The sequence below is a fragment of the Heteronotia binoei genome, chromosome 9 (assembly GCF_032191835.1).
Source record: "Heteronotia binoei isolate CCM8104 ecotype False Entrance Well chromosome 9, APGP_CSIRO_Hbin_v1, whole genome shotgun sequence".
In the NCBI taxonomy this organism is placed as follows: Eukaryota; Metazoa; Chordata; class Lepidosauria; order Squamata; family Gekkonidae; genus Heteronotia; species Heteronotia binoei.
Genome location: NC_083231.1, coordinates 64,990,672 through 65,011,853, shown reverse-complemented (window position 1 = coordinate 65,011,853; position 21,182 = coordinate 64,990,672). Strand labels below are relative to the sequence as shown.

Sequence of the window (21,182 nt, the reverse complement as noted above, 5' to 3'; positions counted from 1 at the left end):
ACCGTACTGGGTATTTGAACCTGATTTTGGGGAGTAGAATCATAATTTTTTTTTTGGTCCAATAGACACAACCTCCTGCCAAAAAAAACCCCCACAGTAAAAAATGCACACTCCATTGCTAGTCATTCCCTGTACCCAGAAAGTACTCATGAAATATCCAAGTTACTTTTGATAGCTTATTCTTGTCTTAATGAACTGTTTTAATGTGATTGTTAAGCATAATAATCTGCCCGATGGAATCTTGTTCCTCTGTACTGCTTATCCAGATTTGGAAGTGGTTATTTAGGATTTTGGGCAGAAATCTTTCTGAGCTCTGCCACCTGAGAACTGAGAATTAAAATGCTATGTTCTATCCACATAGCATTTACTGTGCCACCTAACTATGGACCCCCTTCAGTGCTAAAGTTTACTGCTTATTGATGTATATTGACTGTAACCAGCCTTTAACTTCATACTACAGAACCCTTTAGCTTTATAACTTCTGTAATCATATTTAAGATCTTTGTGATTGCTGAGATTTGCTAAACAGCTTGGTGTTGTGTTAGCATTTTGTAGAAATCACAGATGATCAATTTGACTTCCATACATACTGCATGAGGAAAATCACACTTCGATCTTACGTGGACTTGTTGAAATTAGAAGATGTACTTCGGCAGCATCCATTTTATTTCAAGGCAGCAAGAATTGCCATAGAAATATATTTGAAACTTCATGATAATCCCCTGACAGATGAGAATAAAGAGCATGAGGCTGATACAGGTATAAGATGCTTCTACTACTTGCTGTATACAGTATAGTTGGGTTTAGCTTTGTGTTTATGCTGGGTAAGAATGTCTTTACTATGTCATTTTAAAATTAGGCATGGCTGTTATGAAATGCAAAATTGGTAGTATTGTATTTCAATTAAAAGTGCATTGTATGTTTTTCTTAAAAGAAAATTGTGGAACTTAATATTCAGCTAAGACACTACCGTTACAGTAAAATACACTCACCATTCTGCATTTCCTTTAAAATATTCAAGACAAAAATTAACAGGGATCTGTTGTCATACAAGTTGGTGTAAACATGTAGGTTCCTTTGATCTTTATGAATGTAGGAGAATGTGTCGTTGAGGGAAACTTGAGTGGCTTTCTGTTACTTTTCTAGCATTCCAGCTTTGGATCATAATTCAGAGCCTGATAATAGAATTACCAGAAATAAAGAACTTGAGCTGCCAAAAGTTAGGTTTAGTATATTGATATATTATATATTGATTATATATTATATATTGATAAGAACTGCATATTCTCTGCATAATCTTTTTCAAATGTGGTTTCTGTGAAGCAAATATGTCTGATAAAGAACTAAAAAAGCTACGCAATAAGCAACGGAGAGCGCAGAAAAAAGCTCAGCTAGAGGAAGAAAAAAAGAATGCAGAAAAAGAAAAGCAGCAAAGAAACCAGAAAAAGAAAAAAGACGATGATGATGAAGAAATTGGAGGACCGAAGGAAGAGCTTATTCCTGAGAAACTAGCAAAGGTATTCAAACTGGACTGTAATTTGTTTTTGTAGAATATTAGTTTGAACATGCAATTCTAGAGAATTAATTGAACAGAATTTCACTTCATAGAGTAAAATTTTGACCATCCTTTCGGGTATCCTCATCAGTCCTTATTGCATCATTTCTCATATGTTAGCTCACAAAGTAATTGCTAGTGACTGAAATGAGTACATGTTTACTGCAAAGACTCTTGCATAAAGAAACTTGGAATACCTGGCTGTTACCTGGCAGGGATGAAGGGTAGGCTTTGTCACCACCATCTCCAAAGACAGCCTTTTACTATTTCCCAGAGGAAGGGATAGTAGCCATTGATGCAAAGAAAAGAAAATTGAAATATCACACTTGGATATACTGTTGGTGTCAGGGATTAATCTGTTTGCCTCCCTTGGGAACCCCAGACATGGAGAAATAAGGAGTTCTGGTTCTTTTTATACATATTTGTCAGCTTAAACACAACAGTTCTCAAAGATTTCAGGTTTTCACGGCTGGTAACATCATTAGGGTTTGTAGAATCTTTCAGGCTCAAGTGCCGTGTTCTACTGGAGAAAGTTTTCCTTCCAGACGTTTCGTTCTCAGCTGCGGAGAACATCTTCAGTGGCGTTGCAGCTGGAGCAGGCGCTCTGACCTTCTTGGCTGCTGTGCATTGAGTGGGGCCAGGGCTCAATGCACAGCAGCCAAGAAGGTCAGAGCGCCTGCTCCAGCTGCAACGCCACTGAGGATGTTCTCCGCAGCTGAGAACGTGACGTCTGGAAGGAAAACTTTCTCCAGTAGAACACAGCACTTGAGCCCGAAAGATTCTACAAACCCTAACAACAGTTCTGTCTCACTCTTTTGGCAAATATTTTTGCATTTTCAGGTTGAAGCACCTTTAGAAGAAGCCATTAAGTTTTTAACTCCATTGAAGAATTTGGTGAAGAACAAGATAGAAACTCATCTTTTTGCCTTTGAAATTTACTTCAGGAAAGGTAGGTGGAAGAAGCCACGAAGTGGAACAGCATCAGTTGTCTAGAAAATGTATACGAAATGTAAGTTGCAAGCTTTTTTTGTATGCTCTGAGTGGTCGGGGAAACTCAGTGCTCACATATACCTTCCTCATGTATGACAATGAGGAATTCTTGCTATGTCATAATAGTACCCATCAAAAGTGGTCTTACTGTTGTAATAAAATTAAAGTGTGCTTTGCATAATGGAAACAACTTTAGAAAACAAATTCTTTATGTTATCAGCTGTACTTATTTTGTGCATGCCTCAATAATTTGAGATTATGTTTGACCTTAAAAGTAGTCTACCCAAATCAAACAGCAGTGCCAACATGCTTAGGAAAATGGTGGTACCACTTTGAATTCTATTATTTAAAACCCATATGAAAGTAGAGGTCAAAATATTCTCTCATGTACTGATGTAAAATTTCTGGAAACTTTGAAGCCATGGGGAAAAAAATATCTTTTTTCAGGGGGAAATTGAAATTTGGGGGGGGGAAGTTTAAATATATGCAATACTTACTGCCCTATCAAACATAAACTAATTTACCGTTTAATTATATAATTTATAATTTACTTAGCATATGAAATTGCAGTATTTGACATATTTAAGGAATTTAAAAGTTATAAATGTCTTAGTTTTAGCAGAATTGCAAATATGTCCAGTGTTTGATAGAAAATTGCATGCAGTGCACCCTGTGCTTTCTTAGCACATATCCCTTCATTTTTCTGTCAGGTTAGAGAGACATGAGTTCTCAGTGAAACTTCAGTTTTCCTCTGGGTTTCTGCCTCACCTCCTTCTGCTCTTTTTTTTTCTTCATCCTGCAAATTTAGAGCAATAAGCTACTTAGGTAAATATGTCATAATGATTTGAAAGAGAGGTGAAAAGAACAAGAGAAGGCACAGAACTATTGGGAAGTAGTGAAAGCCCTGATTGCTTCTGCTTCCCTCATGAAGATCTTGTATCCTTCTAAGTGTAGAAATGCATCTTGGATTTAAGAGCCGTCTACATCTCCCCCCCCCCCCCCCCGGCCTCAAAATAATTTCACTCATTTTAAATAAGAAAATATTTCATATGAGTTTTTTTCCAGTGCTCTTCAAAATTTCCAATTTGGGGGGGGGGGGCTTCCCCTTCCCCCTGGACTTTCACATCTCTGCTTTCACATCCGTGGTGGAGCTCCTTTGATTTCTCATGAGTCTCACTCTCCTGTTCATTCTACTCATTCTTTCAAACTTTATTTTCGTTGTGATATTAAAGCATAGTTGGGTTTTCTGTTAAATGTAGGTACTCAAGAGAGTAAGAATACTTGTAATTTGGTGCCAAATTATTTTGTTTCCAACAGAAAAATTTCTTCTTATGCTGCAGTCTGTGAAGAGAGCATATGCTATTGACCCCAGTCACCCATGGCTTCATGAGTGTATGATTCACCTCTTCAGCAGTGGTATGAATCCAACCTGTGACCAGGCCAAGATACTTCCAGAAGCTCTTATATGTAGTAATCTGTTGTAATTGATAATTCTGAACATTTTATTCAATATGTAACACATTTTTTTCTTTTAAAAAGTCATAAGATTTACCTAAGCCAGGCTTGGATCAAGCCTAAAACATATCCGCAAGCACCAGGACTTTTGCCCGCAGTCATCTCTCTTGCAAGAAAAGAAGTGGGGGGTGAGGTTCAGGATGCTATGGTAATGGGGAGGTGGAAAATCATGCTCCGAGGGTGGAAATCAGCACCACCAGCAGAAACATTAGTCCAGATGCAACCAGTGGGATGCAGCCTGCAAGCAAACTTCTTAATCCCAGGCTTCTCCACTTAAAAGAATCAGATGGGTGAGAAAGGCCTCTGTCAGGGACCCCAGAGAGCCGCTGCAAGTCTAAATAGACAGTACTGACCTTGAAAGGACCGGTGGTCTGATTCACTATAAAGCTTCATATCTTTGTGTAACCAAAACTTCTTGCTTTATCCTTTTTTCTTTCTTGCACACTTCAGATTTAATACACTTTCTGAAAGTTTGAAATAGTTTGTCAGGATATTAGGATATAAAGCAGTGCAATATATGCCATGGTCAGGATATCAGGATACAAAGCAATGCAGTATATGCCATGCTATCTGACTTTTGTATAAATGTGACAGTGGGTGTTATGCCTTTTCTTAATTATATAGTACTTAAGATTTTGCAGAACTGGATTTTCTGGACCAGAACTATCAAGTTAGGAAAAGATGTTTGGGCTGGAACTGGAATCAAGGTGGTACCCTTAGAATCATTCAGATAGTTGGAAAGCTATGGCTACCAGTGTGTCTTAATTCTTAATATTAAGCAGAGGTTGTATACTACTTTGGTAACCTAATTTTGTAACAGTTTCCATGGTAAGTCATGTACACATATGCACAGTCCTAACTAGTGATGGGCATGAATTGGAAAAATGTGGTTTGTATTGGATTGTGGCCAAACCATAAACTGAACCCTGAACAGGGACATTTGTTTGCAAACTGAACCGGTTCGTGGCCTCACAAGTCCCATTGAAAGGGACCACAATCCGCAAAATGGCTGAGCAGCAGAGAGCGGCCTGTTTCCCACCACTCAGCTGTTTTAGGCTCCCCATCATTCAGTTGTTTTTGCAGGAAACAGAAAGCAGAGGATTAAAGGAACTTTGAGTCCCTAATTTAAACCCCTGATTTCTGCTCTATCCATGACCGGCTTTAAAAGTTCGTGGAAAAAATTTCAGTTTGCAAACCACAAACAGGGCAACATTTTTGATGAATTTTGCTTTGCAGTTCAGTTTGTGCCCATCACTAATCTTAATTATATCAAGTTCTCCCCAGCTCCTACCTTCTCTAAAGGCTGTCCTCTGTAAAGACTCAAAAAGTACCTTTAACTAAAATTGCATGGGTAAATTGGTATATGTTGCTTTTATATGGAAAAATAATATTGATTTTTAGGGAAATGAAACTGGAACATAACCATAGAAAATACATCAGTATCTGTAATGATTTGCCATAAATGTACAAAACAAATTTTAAACAATGTACATTAAAGACAAGGTAGTGGCTTTGATTAATAGAAGTAATTGTAAATTGGCCACTGTATTAAACCAAGAACAACCTGAGTTAGTTAACTGTTTTTAATACTATAGTTTCTGAAAGCAAAGATCTACCAGAAACAGTCAGAACAGTGTTGAATCAAGAAATGAATCGGCTTTTTGGAGCAACTAATCCAAAGAACTTCAATGAAACTTTCCTTAAACAGAACTATGATTCACTACCACACAGGTTATCTGGTATGTAATTTTCTCTTTATTGCTTCAAGAAATTTTAATAGAATTTCTTCTCACCAGAGAGCTGTGGGTTTGGGCCCTCATAGAACCGAGTGGCATGGGGGAGGGGCCTTAGCGAGAAAAGACAACTGGCAGACCCCCTCCACCTATTTCAAGAGTAGGGATGGGGTAGCTGATTTCCTCTGTGCTATGTGGCACATTGTTTTGGAAGATTCCCTGATCTTTGGCACTAGATTTCAAGGTAGTAAAAATCCTAATCCTTTTTCCAGATGAGCACAATTCATAGAAGCACTGGCTTTACCTAACTTAACGTAAGTAATCTAAAGACAATGAGGTAGATAAAGCTATTGGAGTACCTTAACAGCTGTGTAAACACACTGATTAGTATCTGTAGCAAGTGTCTACCAAACTTATGTCTGAAACAGTGTGAAATTTCAGCCTTAGAATTGCACTTATTCCTTTAGTTATATTGGATCATGCCCACCCAGCCTCCAGTGCAATACATACAGATGTTCTCTGTATTCCCCTTTCCCTATGTAGTCTCTTTTAATGAGCAGAAAGATAATACCCACAATAGAGAGACTTTGGACAAAAGGCCACATGGGTCATGGGGCCAAAGTAAAGAAAGGAATCATGCAGAATTGCCCCATCTTCCATTCATTGACCTTTGCTTGCAGAAGAGGGAGCATTAAAGGGGTTTTTTCCCTCTTTGCTGCAGCCACCATGGCTTCTGTGACTTTTTTCACATAGGTCCTGCAACTCCAAAGATTTAAGAGGGAGATATGGAGTGGTATCCAAGACTGTCAGGACTTTGTCATTGGCTTAGTTGAAAGCTTACTACTCATGAGGTTGTAAGTTAAGAAAGTTTCTGAAAAAGTCATATTGAGGTGAAATTTGCCTTATCCGTTTTTGGTTCCATTGTGTTGAAAATGTTAGCAGTCATATTGGACTTAATTTCATAGAGTGAAATAACAAACTGCACTGATCCCAGTGAATTAGAATTTATTATATTCTAAATAAGTAAATTATTTTAGACTCCTGTCTAAAGCTGCAACTCCATAAGATTTTCATATGTTACATTAAAAGTCTGGTAATACTGCAAATGAAATGTGAATTGGGAGGGGGTAAAAAAGTGAGTCCTTATTCTTGTGCCAGACCCCTGTTGTATGACTTCAATCCTCGGTCCTTGTTCAGTGTCCTACATGATGAGGTATTGCTTGCTGTATGAAAGCTTTCTTTTCAGTGAAAGGGAAGGAACAGTGGAACCACATGTTTTTGTAGAACAGTAATCTTGAATGTTTTATGCAGAAAAGCAGTCAAAATTGCTAAAAAAAAATGCAGAAATAAATTCAAGAGATTGGTATTGTTCCAGTAATACAATAAACTAAATGGAGCTGTTCCCCTCCCCTTTTTTTGTAGCTGCCAAAATGGTTTACTATTTGGATCCTGCTAGCCAGAAAAGAGCTGTGGAGTTGGCAACTTGCCTTGATGAATCTCTTATGAACAGAAATCTTCAGGTAAATGTTATTGATATGCAAAATTATCCATTCTCTTTACTACAAGAATGACTTTTCCAAGTAAGATAGTAGTCTCTCGTCTATTTTTTAAAAAATTGCTCTTCAGTTAACATTGTAGGAATATTCCATTTTCTGTAGAGCCCATATTACAAATGTGTATGCACATTCCAGTTAATAATGTTACCCAAATCATAACATTATAACAGATGTTTACAGTAATGAAACTTTAAAAAATCATGCCTACTTATAAGATTTTCCATCAGTGTTAATGTGCATTATTGATATAGACAAGCCCCTAAAAGGTTTAACACGCTTTTCTTTGCTTTCTAGACTTGTATGGAGGTATTGGAAGCATTGAATGATGGTAGCCTTGGAGACTGTAAAGAAGCAGCTGAAACATACAGAGCAAATTGTCATAAGCTTTTCCCTTACGCATTGGCTTTTATGCCCCCTGGATATGAAGAGGATATGAAGATCACAGTTAATGGAGATATATCTGCAGAGAACGAAGAACTGGCCAATGAAATATGAAATTTTAAAAGAGTGGAATAATTTTTGGACCGCATCTGGTATATAATATTTTTGTCACGCACCTGCTGAATTGCTCTACCGTACACAGAGAATGGAGAAGTAAAAATGGTTGCCTTCAAAGTTTTACTTTTTTATCCTGCTGATGAAGTATATAATATAAAGTAACGTATTACTGGATATAGGTGGATCAGTTAAAGAAAAACTAAGCACTGCTAAAATTGAAAAGTATCGCTTATCTACATGCCCCGTTTTTAAACTAATTTATATGGAATCTGAAGGCTTAACACCCATGGGAGCAGGTGTGTGGCAGAAATATTACTTTAAATTTGTCTTGTTGAGATGACTATCTCGGACAGCAGAACTGCTGTTTTAGCACTGGATCCTTTCACTGAGCACAAAGTTGTTGGGGCTTTAGCATCTGACTGATTTTGATACCAAGATGATTCTACCTTTGGAAGTATGCGATGTGAATCACTATTTGCAGACAAACTTGCAACACGCATACAATATTGTTGTAGAGACTGGGACATAAAATATGAAGCAAAATAACGAAACATAAGGTGTTCAATAAGCTTGTTGTGTCTCCGAAATTCACTGCACGTGATCAGTTTGGTGTTCTTGCACCACAGTTTTTAAATGAAGGAACTGGTTAGAACATTCTTTGTTTTAATTAACAATTTGAAAAGAAATCAACCGCTTACTTTGGAGACCGGTATTGACAGCACTGGTTGGCTAAACTTGTTAAAACTGTCATGCAAGAACCAAATGAAATTATGCACTGTGATGTGGCACCAACTCATTAGAAAGACAGCATGTATATTTCACATACAGTGGAAATATAAATGAACATAACTATGGCTTGAAATTTCAAAGAGCAGAACTCCTGACTACCAATTTCTGACTGATCGAGAGACTAATTGTTTAAAACCTCAGCAGGCCTTGTTCACGTTATGCAGAAAAAAAGTGCTGCAGTTTAGATACCTCTGGAACTTTTCCACAGTGTCACAGGTTTGTAATACTTGAAGCCCTACATTTCTAAGAATATATTTCTTGCTCAGTTGTTTCAGGCAAGCCCATGACTTTGTAACTTTTAACGGGCCCAAGATTTTTTTTCAATAACAGACCAGCTTCTTATTCCTGCAGTTACAGATGTAATTTCCTTTGTCAAACATAAGGTACCAAATATAATGCAATAAAATGTTTTGAAAGAGAGTTGTGTGACTGGAGAATTTGAAAGCTGCTGTTAGGTAAATAGAAGTAGGGCAAGACCAATGTAATGTGCAGGATTATATTAGTGTTGGTGAAATCCCACAATGCATAATGCAACAGTGCTTGGAGACACTACTCCCTTCCACCCTTCTTCCTCAGTAAATCTTAACCAGTGGCTGCTGCTGTGAATAGTAACTTACAAGTTGGCAAAGGGTGTGGTTTGGAAAAATACAACATCATTTTGGAGGAAAGTGAATTAAATGAGAACTTGCATAGACTAGAAAACTTCAGACTAGAAGCCTAATATTTAGCAGGGGAAATGTCTAAATTGTTGCCAGTTGGCAAAATTTGACCGTTGACATTTTGGTGGTTTTCATTGTTGTGCATCCCTTTAAGGGAGATCATTGCTCTTTCTGTGATAAGAAAAGTATGGATTCCTCATTCATCATTTATAAATATACTGTTTGTGCAAATGTATACTAATGAACAAGATTAGTTTTGTCATAATCTTATGTTAATCACTCTGTTCATGAGCCAGTCTTTGAGCAAGTTCTTTCTCAGTTAAAAATACTGCGTAAACCACTAAAAGGGAGATTATGCCTAGTCTGCAAGAATCTTAGGCTGTCCATCTGCAAAACTTGGAGCTGGTTATTATACCAATCATCCATACTCATATACATGTGCAGATAATAAGATGTATATAGAAACCATTCTACTACAGCTTGTCACTGTAGAGAAAAACTATATTCTTTGTGAGCTCTGATGAAGTGTAGGTTTGGGTGGCTAATATAGGTCTCTTATATTCCTCTTCCTCCTGTTCAGTGATAGTTGGTAGCTTGAGAGCGCTGCTCTGTATGACTTTTCAATTTTGGCTATATGTGTTTTTGTAACTGCACAGATAGGAAATTTGAAGACGTTCAGAATTACACATCTCAACTTTGCCCTGTTTTTAAAAGCATTTGCATGGATGAAAGGAAGTATGTCTGGAATAGATAAAAGGAAATACTTCTAGAACGGATAAAAGGAAGTACTTCTTCACCCAAAAGGTGATTAATACATGGAATTTACTGCCACAGGAGGTGGTAGTGGTCACAAGCATAGACAGCTTCAAGAGGGGATTGGATAAATATATGGAGCAAGGGTCCATCAGTGGCTATTAGCCATAGCTGGAACTCTCTGGGGCAGTGATGCTCTGTCTTCTTGGTGCAGGGGGGGGGGCAACAGAGGGAGGACTTCCAGTGTTCTGGCCCCACTGATGGACCTCCTGATGGCATCTGGTATTTTTGGCCACTGTGTGACACAGTGTGTTGGACTGGATGGGCCATTGGTCTGATCCAACATGGCTTATCTTATGTTCTTGTGGTAGTATTTGAGTACAATTGTAAAAGGCAGGGGAAACTGAGCAAGGAACTAGTGCTCCCATAACCATCATAGCACTGTTCTTGCTGTAAGTAGGCATACACAAAGTAATTATAGCTTTTTCCAAGCTCAGTTTCAGTACGGTTAACCCCTTTATGCTTAATCTGACATCTTACAAACTTTTGATGCCTGCAGGAATGGGGTGATATTACTGGGCTATAAAAGCTCTAAGCATCTGTAAGTGAATGAGCTTGGGAGGGGACTTGTTTTTATGTGTAAGCACGCATTTAGACCAGGTATGTTCAATTTACAGTGAGACGGAATAGCTTAAATAGGACTGGCTTGCACTTCTGGCTTTGCCACTAGCCTTGCATCAGGGAAGAACTTATTGTCCCTTAGTTTTTCTGGTATTTGAAAGTCCCAATACCAGGAAAATAATCAATTGACAAGGGGAGGGGGAACTTCTTAGCCCAGAATGGTTGCTGGTCTAGAGGGGATTGTTATGTTTTATGTTTAGTATATCTTCCATGCATAGTCTTCCAGAAAGCTTTCCTAGATTACTAGTCTTTAAGATGCCACTGGACTTTAATTTTGCTACAGCAGTCTAACAAGGATACCAGTTAGAATGCTCAGACAGATGTTTGGCTTTTGCCTACCCAGGTCCCAAATGGGGCAAGCAAAAAACATGGGAGGTCACTGAAGTAAAGAAAAGTGAGAAGATGTATTAAGAGGAAATGACAGGATTGCCCATTGGAAATAACGGGAGAGTCTGGAAGGCCCATTGGAAATAATGGGAGCCAGGAATGTCAGTTGACTTGCATGGGCTACATTGAAATACATTACAGCACAAGATGAGTTGCAAAGAAAATGGCAGACCCTATGGTTACTAGAAGTGTTCTGGGACTAGAATGACAGACCCCAGAATGGAATGATAGTCCTTAGGGATAGCAGGTGTATTCTGGGACTGGAATTACAGTTCCTGGAGGTACTAGAAGTGTTTTGGGACTTGAATGACAAACCTCCAGAGTGGAATGGCAGCCCCTAGGAGTTGCAAGTGTTCAGGACTGGAATGTTAGGCCACAGAGCAGAATGACAGCCGCTGGAGGGAGCGGTTGTGTTCTGGGACTGGAATGACAGGCCCCAGAGTGGAACCACACTGTGGTCATTGTTTCCTGGTTGTCTCCGACTCCTGCAACTGTCATTTTGTGTCTGCACCCACTATGCTGTGTCAATTACAAAGGTGGCATAGGCTCAGAAAGGTTGGGGACCCCCAAGCTAGAGTATGGGATGGGATTTTTCACAGAGAGTCTATGGAGGGAGTGCTCTGGGTTAGTAGTCACTAGAGTGGGCAAAAGTGTGCCAGGAACTCAGGCAAGCTGTGACACATAAGAAGAACATGTGGATCAGAAGGCATCAGAAGCGAACATTTGAACTCGAAGGAAAAGGGCAAGATTTATAATTCAAGGAAGTCGGCACAGACTTGTCCCCAACAGGTGCTGTTAAATTAACCTCATTTCCTCCTTTGATCGAGTGACAAGCTTACTGGAGCGTGGGAATGCTGCCAATATTGTTTTCTTGGGTTTCAGTAAAGCCTTATACAGAGTTCCCCCTGATGTTCTGATGGGAAAACTAGATGACACTGGACTTTAGGATAGATAGGTGGCTAGGAAAGTGGTTGGAGAACTGCAAACAAGGAGTTGTCGGTGGCATTTCATCTGAATGGAGGGAGGTGTCCAGTGGGGTGCTACAGGTTTTGGTACTGGGTCTAGTACTTTTCAGTATTTTTAATATACAACCGATGAGGGTGTGGAAAGGGCTACACATTAAATTTGCAGAAGACCCCAAACTGAGAAGAGCAGTGAACACACTGAAGATAAAATTCAGCAAGATCGGAACACACTGGTAAGATAAAATTCAGCAAGATCTGAACATCACGGGGGGGATGTGAACAAGATGCAGTTTAACAAGGATAAGTGCCCCGTTCTACATTTGGGTGACAAATTAGGAACACGCATACTGGATAGGGGGCATACTTCTGGGTAGCAGTGAGTGTGAACACAAGATCTTGGGTATGGGTGGACCATAAAATAAATCTGTGCAGCCATAGGGGTGGTCATTCCACTCTTGAGGTCAGTCCCAGAAAATATGAGCTATCCCAAGGAGCTGTCATTCCACTCTGGGATAGGTCATTCCAATCCCAGAATGTGTCTGCTACTCCTAGGGGCTGGCATTATGGTTCCAGAACACCTGCTACCCCAGAGGCTGTCATTCCACTGTGTAAATGTCTGCAGGGACTATCATTTCAGTCCCAGAACACTTTTGCTACCCTTAGGGCTTGTTACTCCAGTCCCCAAAAACTCTTCCAGGGACTGTCATTCCAGTCCCAGAATACTCTGGCTATTTCCAGAGGCTGTCATTTCACTCGGGGCTGCCATTCCAGTCGCAGCATATAATGTCTGGGCCCAGAGAATCCATTTCACATTTTCTTTACAACTCATCTTGTGCTGTAATGTATTTCAATGTAGCCCATGCAAGTCAACTGGCATTCCTGGTTCCCATTATTTCCAGTGGGCCTTCCAGAATCTCCCATTTTTTCCAATGGGCAGGCCTCAGATTCAGTGGGAGCTTGCAGGAGCACAGCTCCTGCACCTTTCTGAGAGTTCCTCCTCCTCCTGAGAGCTCCACCTCCTTGTTCATCGAATAGTATGTGCAGCTGCATAACAATCCCTAGATGAGTTCCACCACCTATTTTTCTACAAAACAATCCCTGCCAATGGGCAATCCTGTCATTCATTTTAGTACATCCCAAAAGTGAATGCTGGCCTTTTAGAACCCTGCCCTCACTAGCCGTAGTCAACGAACTGCTGATTTGTGCTCAGAGGCCTCCCCCTTATCTCACCCCAAGGGAGGTAACATTATAGCTGCAGAAGCACTCATCACCCGAGCCTCGCCCCACTTCCTGCAGGCAGGCACGCAGGCAGGCCTCTATTCTGAATTCCCTCTCTACTTATCAGCTTGGCCGTGACCAAAAAAGGGGAGGAGCAACCTCTTGTGTGGTTGTCTGAGTCCCGCCTGCCACAGCTTCAAGCTGCAAGGGAAACGGTTCAAGAGCAGCTACCGCCTATGGCAGTCTAGCGCTCATATGACCGCTGAGGCGGCGAGTGTGCATGCGTACAACCTGCTAGGGGGGCTGGGAATTGGACGGGGGAGGGGTAGCGCTGCCGTCACTGCCAGAGCTCTAGGCCTGGCGATGGCGACCGACGTGGAGTCGTCACTGGAGCTGAGCTTGTCGAGCAGCGGTGCAGAGCCCAGGACGCTGCCCCCCGTGCGCTCCCGCATTTTCAAAATCATCGTCATCGGGGACTCCAACGTGGGGAAAACGTGCCTCACTTTCCGCTTCTGCGCTGGCCACTTTCCAAAGCGCACCGAGGCCACCATCGGAGTGGATTTCCGTGAGCGCGCCGTCGCCATCGACGGGGAGCGAATTAAGGTACGGGTAGGCTTAACTTAAAAGCACTCGGTAGAAGCCTCGTCATCTCGCATAGGCGGCTGCCAGTGGCTGAAACGAGCTCTTCCCTCGACTGGTGAGGGCAGCTTGTCACGATTGTGTCCCATGAGGCGTCTCATTTTCACAACAACCCTGTAGGGCTGGTTAAGGCTGAAAGAAGACGAGCATGGGGTTTAGACCTGGATTTCCTTTCCCGACTCTGGCCTTTACTGGACAGATGTCACTGACGACCTCAAGTACATTTAAGGCCGCTCTGAGTCAGTGCTATACCTTTTCTTTTAAAATCGGGAGTTGAACCGTATCTCTTGAGTTGCAGGAGTAAAACTTAGGCTTGGAAGCGGTTCTTAAAACTCCAGTGACCAAGCCAGGAATGTATCAACGTGTAAAATCGTTGAGAAATTGTTCTTATATGCAAGCTTTGCGAGCTATAGACTTAGGTATCAGTGTTCGGTTATAGCTATGTTCAGAGACCCTGTTTAGAGGAAGCATGCAGTGTGGTTGGATTGCTGGACTTGGGGGAAGCCATGTTCAAATCCCAGCTGAGCTCAGCCATGAAATGACTTTGGGAGTTTTCACTCCTTACATTCTAAGATAAAATTGGGAGTGGGGGGGGGACATGAATACCTCCTGAAGTTCCTTAAAGACAGGCTGAGGTAATAGTATGATGACTTAACAGCGATACAGGTTCATTACAGGAGCAACCTTCAGGCCCGTAGCTACGAGGGGGCCGGTAGGGGCACAGCCCCTCGACTTCTGGAAGAGGCCCCGTGACTCTGGGGCCCCAACCAGTCCCTGGGGCCTCTGCCATGACTCCAGGGCAGTGGAGAGGTTGCTTCTGGGGCCGGGGGCATAAGCATTCCCAGCCTCTGGCCTGAGTTAAACAGCCCACCGATCAGCTGTTTCACGGGCCCTATAACTTGAGGGGGCTGGGGGCCCCTTCTGCTGCCAGCCCCGCATGCTGTTTTAGTGGCAGAGAATGGAGGACTGTGGCAATCTCACCGCCACCCTCTCTTCCCCACCAGTAAAATAATGTGCAGGCCAGCAACAGAAGCAGCCCCAAGTTCTGAGCAAGTTAAAGGCCTGCGAAACAGGCCCTTTAACTGGCGCGGGGGCTGGGGGCTGCTTCTGCTGCCGGCCCACATTATATTACTGCTGGAGAAGAGAGGACAGCGGTGAGCTCGCCACAACCCTCCCTTCCCTGCCACTAAAACAGTGCGCAGGCCAGCAGCAGTCGCAGCGGGGGGGTGGGGTGGCGAGTGGGGGAGCGCCACGGCGGTGGGGGTGAAAAGAGCGTGGTGGCAGGGGCGAGCAAGTGGAGCGCCCTAGAGCCGCAAGTCGGGGCAATGGAGTGCAGGAGCTGGGCATGCCGAGGAGGTCGCCTGCCTAGGGTCTATTCACCCTAGAGCTGCTCCCGGCAGCAGAAGCAGCCCCCAGACTCCCCCATCACTACTTAAAAGGGCCCATGGATCAGCTGTTTAGCAGGCCCTTAACTCACATGAGGAGCCTGCTTCTGCTGCCGGCCCACACATTATTTTACTGGTGGGGAAGAGAGGGTGGTGTTGAACTCGCCACACCCTCCCTTCCCTGCCACTAAAACAACGTGCGGGCCGGCAGCAGTCATGGCGAGCGGGGGGAGGAGAGGCAGCAATCGGGGGAGCATGGCGGCGAGCAAGCAGAGCACAGTGGCAGGGTGCAAACAAGCAGAGCGCCTCTATGGCGGGTGGGGGCACTGGGGGGGTCACCTGCCTAGGGCCTATTCACCCTAGAGCCGCTCCAGGCAGCAGAAGCAGCCCCCAACCCCCCCCCACTTAAAGGGCCCATGGATCAGCTGTTTTGCAGGCCCTTAACTGGTGCGGGGGCCTGCTTCTGCTGCAGGCCTGTGCATTATTTTACTGGTGGGGAAGAGAATGTGGTGGTGAGCTTACCACAGCCGTCCATTCTTTGCCACAAAAACAATGCGCGGGCTGGCAGCAGTTGCAGCGAGTGGGGGGAGGAAGGGTGGCGAGCACCACAGAGGCAGATGAGCAGAGCGTGGTGGCGGGGGTGGCGGCAGGGGCCATGCGAGCTGAGCGCCCGCCATGGTGGTGGCTGGGGGGCACCAGAGGGGGGTCGCCTGCCTAGGGCCCACTTGCCCTAGAGCCGTTCCTGGCAGCAGCAGCCCCTAGCCCCCCCTGCTACTTAAAAGGCCCGTGGATCAGCTGTTTCGCAGGCCCTTAACTCGCGTGGGGGGGCCTGCTTCTGCTGCTGGCCCGCACGTTATTTTACTGGTGGTGAAGAAAGGGTGGTGGTTAGCTCGCTGCAGCCCTCCATTCCCTGCCACTAAAACAGTGCACAGGCTGGCAGTAGTCGCGGCAAGCGGGGGAAGGAGAAGCAGCGAGCGGGGGAGCGCTGCCACCGTGGCGGGTGATCAGAGTGCAGTGGCGGGGAGCAAGCGAGTCAGCAAGCAGCACAGTGGCGGGGGGCAAGCGGAACGTGGCGGTGCTGGGGGGGGCACCTGCCTAGGGTCTATTCACCCTGGAGCCACTCCTGGCAGCAGACGCAGCCCCCAGGGCCCCCCACTGCTTAAAGGACCCATGGATCAGCTATTACACGGGCCTTTAACTTGTAGGGGGACCTGCTTCTGTTTCCAGTCCACGCATTATATTACTGGTGGGGAAGAGAGGGCGGTGGTGAGCTTCTCGCAACCCTCCATTCCCTGCCACTAAAACAGCACCTGGGCTGTTTTAGTGGCAGAAGCAGTCCCCAGCCCCCGTGCATGTTTAAGGTTCCGGGAAACAGCTGTTCCATGGGCCCTTTAACTCGACAGGGGGCTGCTTCTGCCCCCAGCCCGGAAGCAAGTTGATTGTGGGGGAGGGGAGGGCGATGACAAGAGAAAGTCAGGGAGGGAGCCAGTAGAGGAAAGATCATTTGGGTCATCAGTGCTCCCCTCCCAAAAAATGTAAATGCCCCCCAACCTTCCAAATTCTGGCTACGGCCCTGGCAACCTTTGGTAACACGTCATGTTATCTGTTTTCTAAAACATTAAAATAGTGAACACAAGTCATCTGTTCACTCTTAAGAGGCATTCTGAAAGATGGCCCTGTAACTCTTGGTCTGGAAAAGATCTGGTTGTAAAGAGCTGAACTGGTATCTTGTTGCCACATTGAGTGAAATTGTGTTTTCTCTCTCTTCTCTGCCTCTGCTCCTTTGGACCATTCTAGATCCAGCTCTGGGATACAGCAGGACAAGAGCGATTCAGGAAGAGCATGGTTCAACACTATTATAGGAACGTACATGCTGTCGTGTTTGTATATGATATGACAAACATTGCAAGTTTTCATAGTTTGCCACTGTGGATCGAGGAGTGCAAGCAGCATTTATTCACCAATGATATACCCCGGATTTTGGTTGGAAATAAATGCGATTTGAGAAGTGCAATTCAGGTACCTACGGACATGGCACAGAAATTTGCTGATACTCATAGTATGCCACTTTTTGAAACCTCTGCTAAAAACCCTGATGACAATGATCATGTAGAAGCCATATTTATGACCCTGGCTCATAAGCTCAAGAGCCATAAGCCATTAATGCTTAGTCAGCCACCTGATCATAGCACAATACAGTTGGAAGCTGAACCAAAACCTGCGGTGACATGTTGGTGTTAACTTGTAGTATTTTTAATCACTCTGTTTTGTGTACAAGTGCTTTAAGAGTGTGGCCTTCGTCATAATTCAGTGTAGCAGGAAGTAAGTTGGATCTTTTTGGCACTTTATTGTATGCTTTATGTCTAGGTATATTACAGTCTTCACACTTTGTAACTGTTGAATCCAAATTACTGCAGATTCTGGAAACTGGCTTTTGAAGCTTGACATAATCCCATTAAAGTAGTTTATAGTTCAGAATCTTTTCTCTGCTAAAATAAGGGAAATATTAAAATATGCCAATTTTCTAATACCATCTTAAACAGTGACACCTTTCTAAGGCCATTGAAGTCAATAGACTCAAAAGGGTGTAGGGTAACTTTGTTCAGGATTTCTCTGTTAGTGTGCTGCCAGTTAACCAGTTCCATAGGAAAGTAAAGTGTTACAAAGTAATAATGTATACTTGGTAAATGACTCCGAAATTCATATTTCAGTTGCATTATTTTTACCAGTGCACAGTGGAATTGAAAAATTTGACTTGAATGCTAGTATTGGATGTCTTTCACTTTCTTCTAATTGCTTTTTAATAATCTCAGTAGGTTCATGAAGGGATGCATATTAACAGTTTTTCTGCATAAAGATGTAATTTGAAACTCAAAATGTCATATTTTTTTTCTTATTACTAGCACTCTTTATAGGTTTGTGCTTATACTTGAGTGGGAGAAGAATATAAAAGACTCGAGAGAATAGCCAGAATTATTCCAGCATTTGTTACATACCATCATGCTGCTATCTCTTACCAAATAGGCATATCCTGTAAATCTAAAGAAACATTGAAAATGGCATTGAGAAACTGTACCTGTATAAGTCTGTGATTGTAAATGTATTCTGGAGCTGGAACAATCCATATGATCACCTTATCTTAATTTGGTACCTTAAAGAACAGTCTAGCATCATAAGAAGAGCCACACCCTTCCCACTTGCACTCCACAACCCTTTGTCCACCTGCCTATCCTGTCCAACATAGAGTAAAATGTGTTTCCATTTTACAGCTGGAGGGTCTAGGTGTCCCCCTTGCACCACTTTGGAGCTTTAGATGTATTTACACTGCTGAGATCAGCAATTCTTAACCATCAGTTTGTATTTTGTGTTCTCCTACTGTGGTGAAATGTGGCATATCCCAATGGGAGACTTGCAGTCTTAGTAGACTTTTACTATGTGGCATCCAAACCAGTCACAGCATGAGACAGTTCTAGGCAGACATTTAAATCAGAATACTAGTTTGTGAAGCTCTAACCTGTAGGAAAAACAGTTAAGATTGAAAAGGTCCAGTGAACTGCAAATGTAGATTTAGGTGGACTGATTCAGAACAACAAATACTGTCCTGTGTGACTGGTTGATCTGTGTTCATGTTGTTTTAATGTTTTAAAAATAGCATGGTTGAAATGCAGTATTTCCAGTATGTAAGAACTTATGTGCCTTACAGACTATCCTGCTATATTTTACAAAGGAAAAGTAGAAATGAATGTTAGTTGCTGTTGTCTGTAAATGAAGCAACTATAAAGGTACATATGACAGGCCTGGCTTGATGTTTCTACATATGCAAACAGTATCAAAAAAACTTTTTTATGAGAATGAAAACTAAGGCTTGCCTGTTTCTTACCCTTAAGAGCTTTGTTGCTCATATGAAGAGTAGAAGAGAAGGGGCTTCCCGTGATCATCTCATAACATGCAGTACTGGCAATGGGGAATCCCACAGCCTTCATGAATAGCATTATCAGAAAACTGAGATCAAATTACCTTTTAATTTCCTTGTACAGGCAGACCACCTGAGTTTCATGTAAGTTTTGGATATAAAGCTGTTGCCCACTTAAAACTCATATAATTAATCAAGGCCTCTTTAATGAGTTAAAGGAGCATACACTTGCATGTGAATAAAACAACAATTGTGAATAAAACATACTTCCTTTATTTTTAGATTATGTACCTGTGGCATAGGAGGGCTAAGAAAAGAGCTTGTTTCCTGTATGATAGGAAAGAACAATGCCTCTTTTAACTACAGACATGTAACCATTTGATTACCAGAAATTAAAAAGGGAAAGTAAGCTCTGAAAGTAGGCTCTGAAAACAGCTCTGAAGTATCAGTATTGTGTGTTAACACTTAATTTGCCCAATGTAGTTTTTGAAACTGTTCACTAACTATATGCTGCTGTTGGAGGCGGCGGGGAATAAATATGAGCATTTACTTTTAATCTTTACCTTAATATAACTATCATCTGTCATTTTAAGATAATCGCAGATATATAATGGATAAAGATATTTTATTGAAAATTACTGAAGTACAAAACACTAGCTTTATGGTCTAGGTTTAAATGAATATTGCACCACAGTCACTAAAAGGCATGATCCGTGGACACCCTAGTCTAAGCATGCATGTGGATGGTGCTTGGGATTTTATATATTCTTTTTTTGCTTATCAGTACAGCTGTTACATGGGGGGGTTTTGTACAGTACTTTAAAAAGGGAATTTTATCAATTTTAAACCTTAAGTTTTCATTTAGTTTATACTGCTTTGATGAATAATTGGTTGTGTGTGTAATTATTTTTAATAAAATTGTCTTAAATGTGTATGATTTTCAAACATGGTTTACATTCCTCTCTTAGAGGACTCGCCTGTTTACTTAAATTAAGAATATGAAGTAAAAGATTTAGTGCAAATGTAGTTATTTTCATTTATAAACTTAAAAAAAAAATTCAAGCACAAAATAAAGGGTTTAATTAAGTGGATAAGGATTGGAAGCAGGTCCTGAAGGTCCTAGCACCCAGTACAACCTTTGGAACTTATAACTGTTTACGGAATTCTTTTTCCATTGAATTGCAAAAATAATGCTAGATAACATTTTTCAACAGCATTTTTTATCATATTGCTGGATATATACACAGTTAATCCAAAATGATTCCCTATGTAACAATAATGCTTTAAGTACTAAAGTCAATGTCATTTTGTATTTTTTAAAATCCTGCCAAAGTAACGAAGGGTTTCTTTGTATGTGTTATTGTTCAGAATAACAACATTATGTGACACTGTCTTAAAATTAATAAATCCAATTCTGCCACATTTGGTCTCTTTTTTTTTAGATTACCAGTTAGCATTAGCACTACAGCATTTTTGAGGGCTGGAGGTCTGTATTTGTATGTAAGTGGAATATAAAACTTTTAAATAAATACACTAGTGGAGACTCCTTCAGTGGACCTATTCATTATTCAATGGACCCACATCACAGGGTGTCTGTTGTGGGGGGAGAAGATAGAGGAGATTGTAAGCCGCTCTGAGTCTGTGATTTAGAGAGAAGGGCGGGGTATAAATCTGCAGTCTTCTTCTTCTTCATTATCATCATTAACATGATATGTATTATAATAAAATTGGATTAATTCCAGTTATTAAAAACTATACATAGTTAAGGTTACTACATAAGTAGAAGCTTCCCCAGGTACGGTAAGTGGAAAATTGGGAAACAAGATAGTGGAGTGGAATCCATGATAAAAGGATCTGCATGTCCATTAGCCTGTGGCTGGCATCACACATCAGAAAATAAATTTAGGCGTCTCAAAACTGCACACCAGCTTTAGATGGGAGTTGAT

At 42.0% G+C, this 21,182-nt stretch overlaps 2 protein-coding genes across 2 annotated transcripts in view; both read left to right on the top strand.

The window, feature by feature from the left end:
* The window catches only part of LOC132577186 (N-alpha-acetyltransferase 15, NatA auxiliary subunit), a 53,336-nt gene extending 44,280 nt beyond the window's left edge, over positions 1–9,056 (top strand). Inside the window, exons 14-20 of the mRNA XM_060246759.1 lie at positions 546–759; positions 1,324–1,517; positions 2,396–2,504; positions 3,863–3,961; positions 5,656–5,799; positions 7,216–7,313; positions 7,644–9,056. Of these exons, the coding sequence (XP_060102742.1) occupies positions 546–759; positions 1,324–1,517; positions 2,396–2,504; positions 3,863–3,961; positions 5,656–5,799; positions 7,216–7,313; positions 7,644–7,844 (1,059 nt within the window). The 3' untranslated portion in view covers positions 7,845–9,056. The remainder of the gene's footprint in view (positions 1–545; positions 760–1,323; positions 1,518–2,395; positions 2,505–3,862; positions 3,962–5,655; positions 5,800–7,215; positions 7,314–7,643) is intronic.
* A 4,413-nt stretch (positions 9,057–13,469) lies between these two features.
* Positions 13,470–20,658, top strand: LOC132577185 (ras-related protein Rab-33B). Its single transcript, XM_060246758.1, has 2 exons — positions 13,470–13,902; positions 17,121–20,658. The coding sequence occupies exons 1-2, from the start codon at positions 13,555–13,557 to the stop codon at positions 17,562–17,564; spliced, it is 792 nt and encodes a 263-aa protein (XP_060102741.1). The 5' UTR covers positions 13,470–13,554; the 3' UTR covers positions 17,565–20,658.
* The last annotated feature ends 524 nt before the right edge of the window (positions 20,659–21,182 follow it).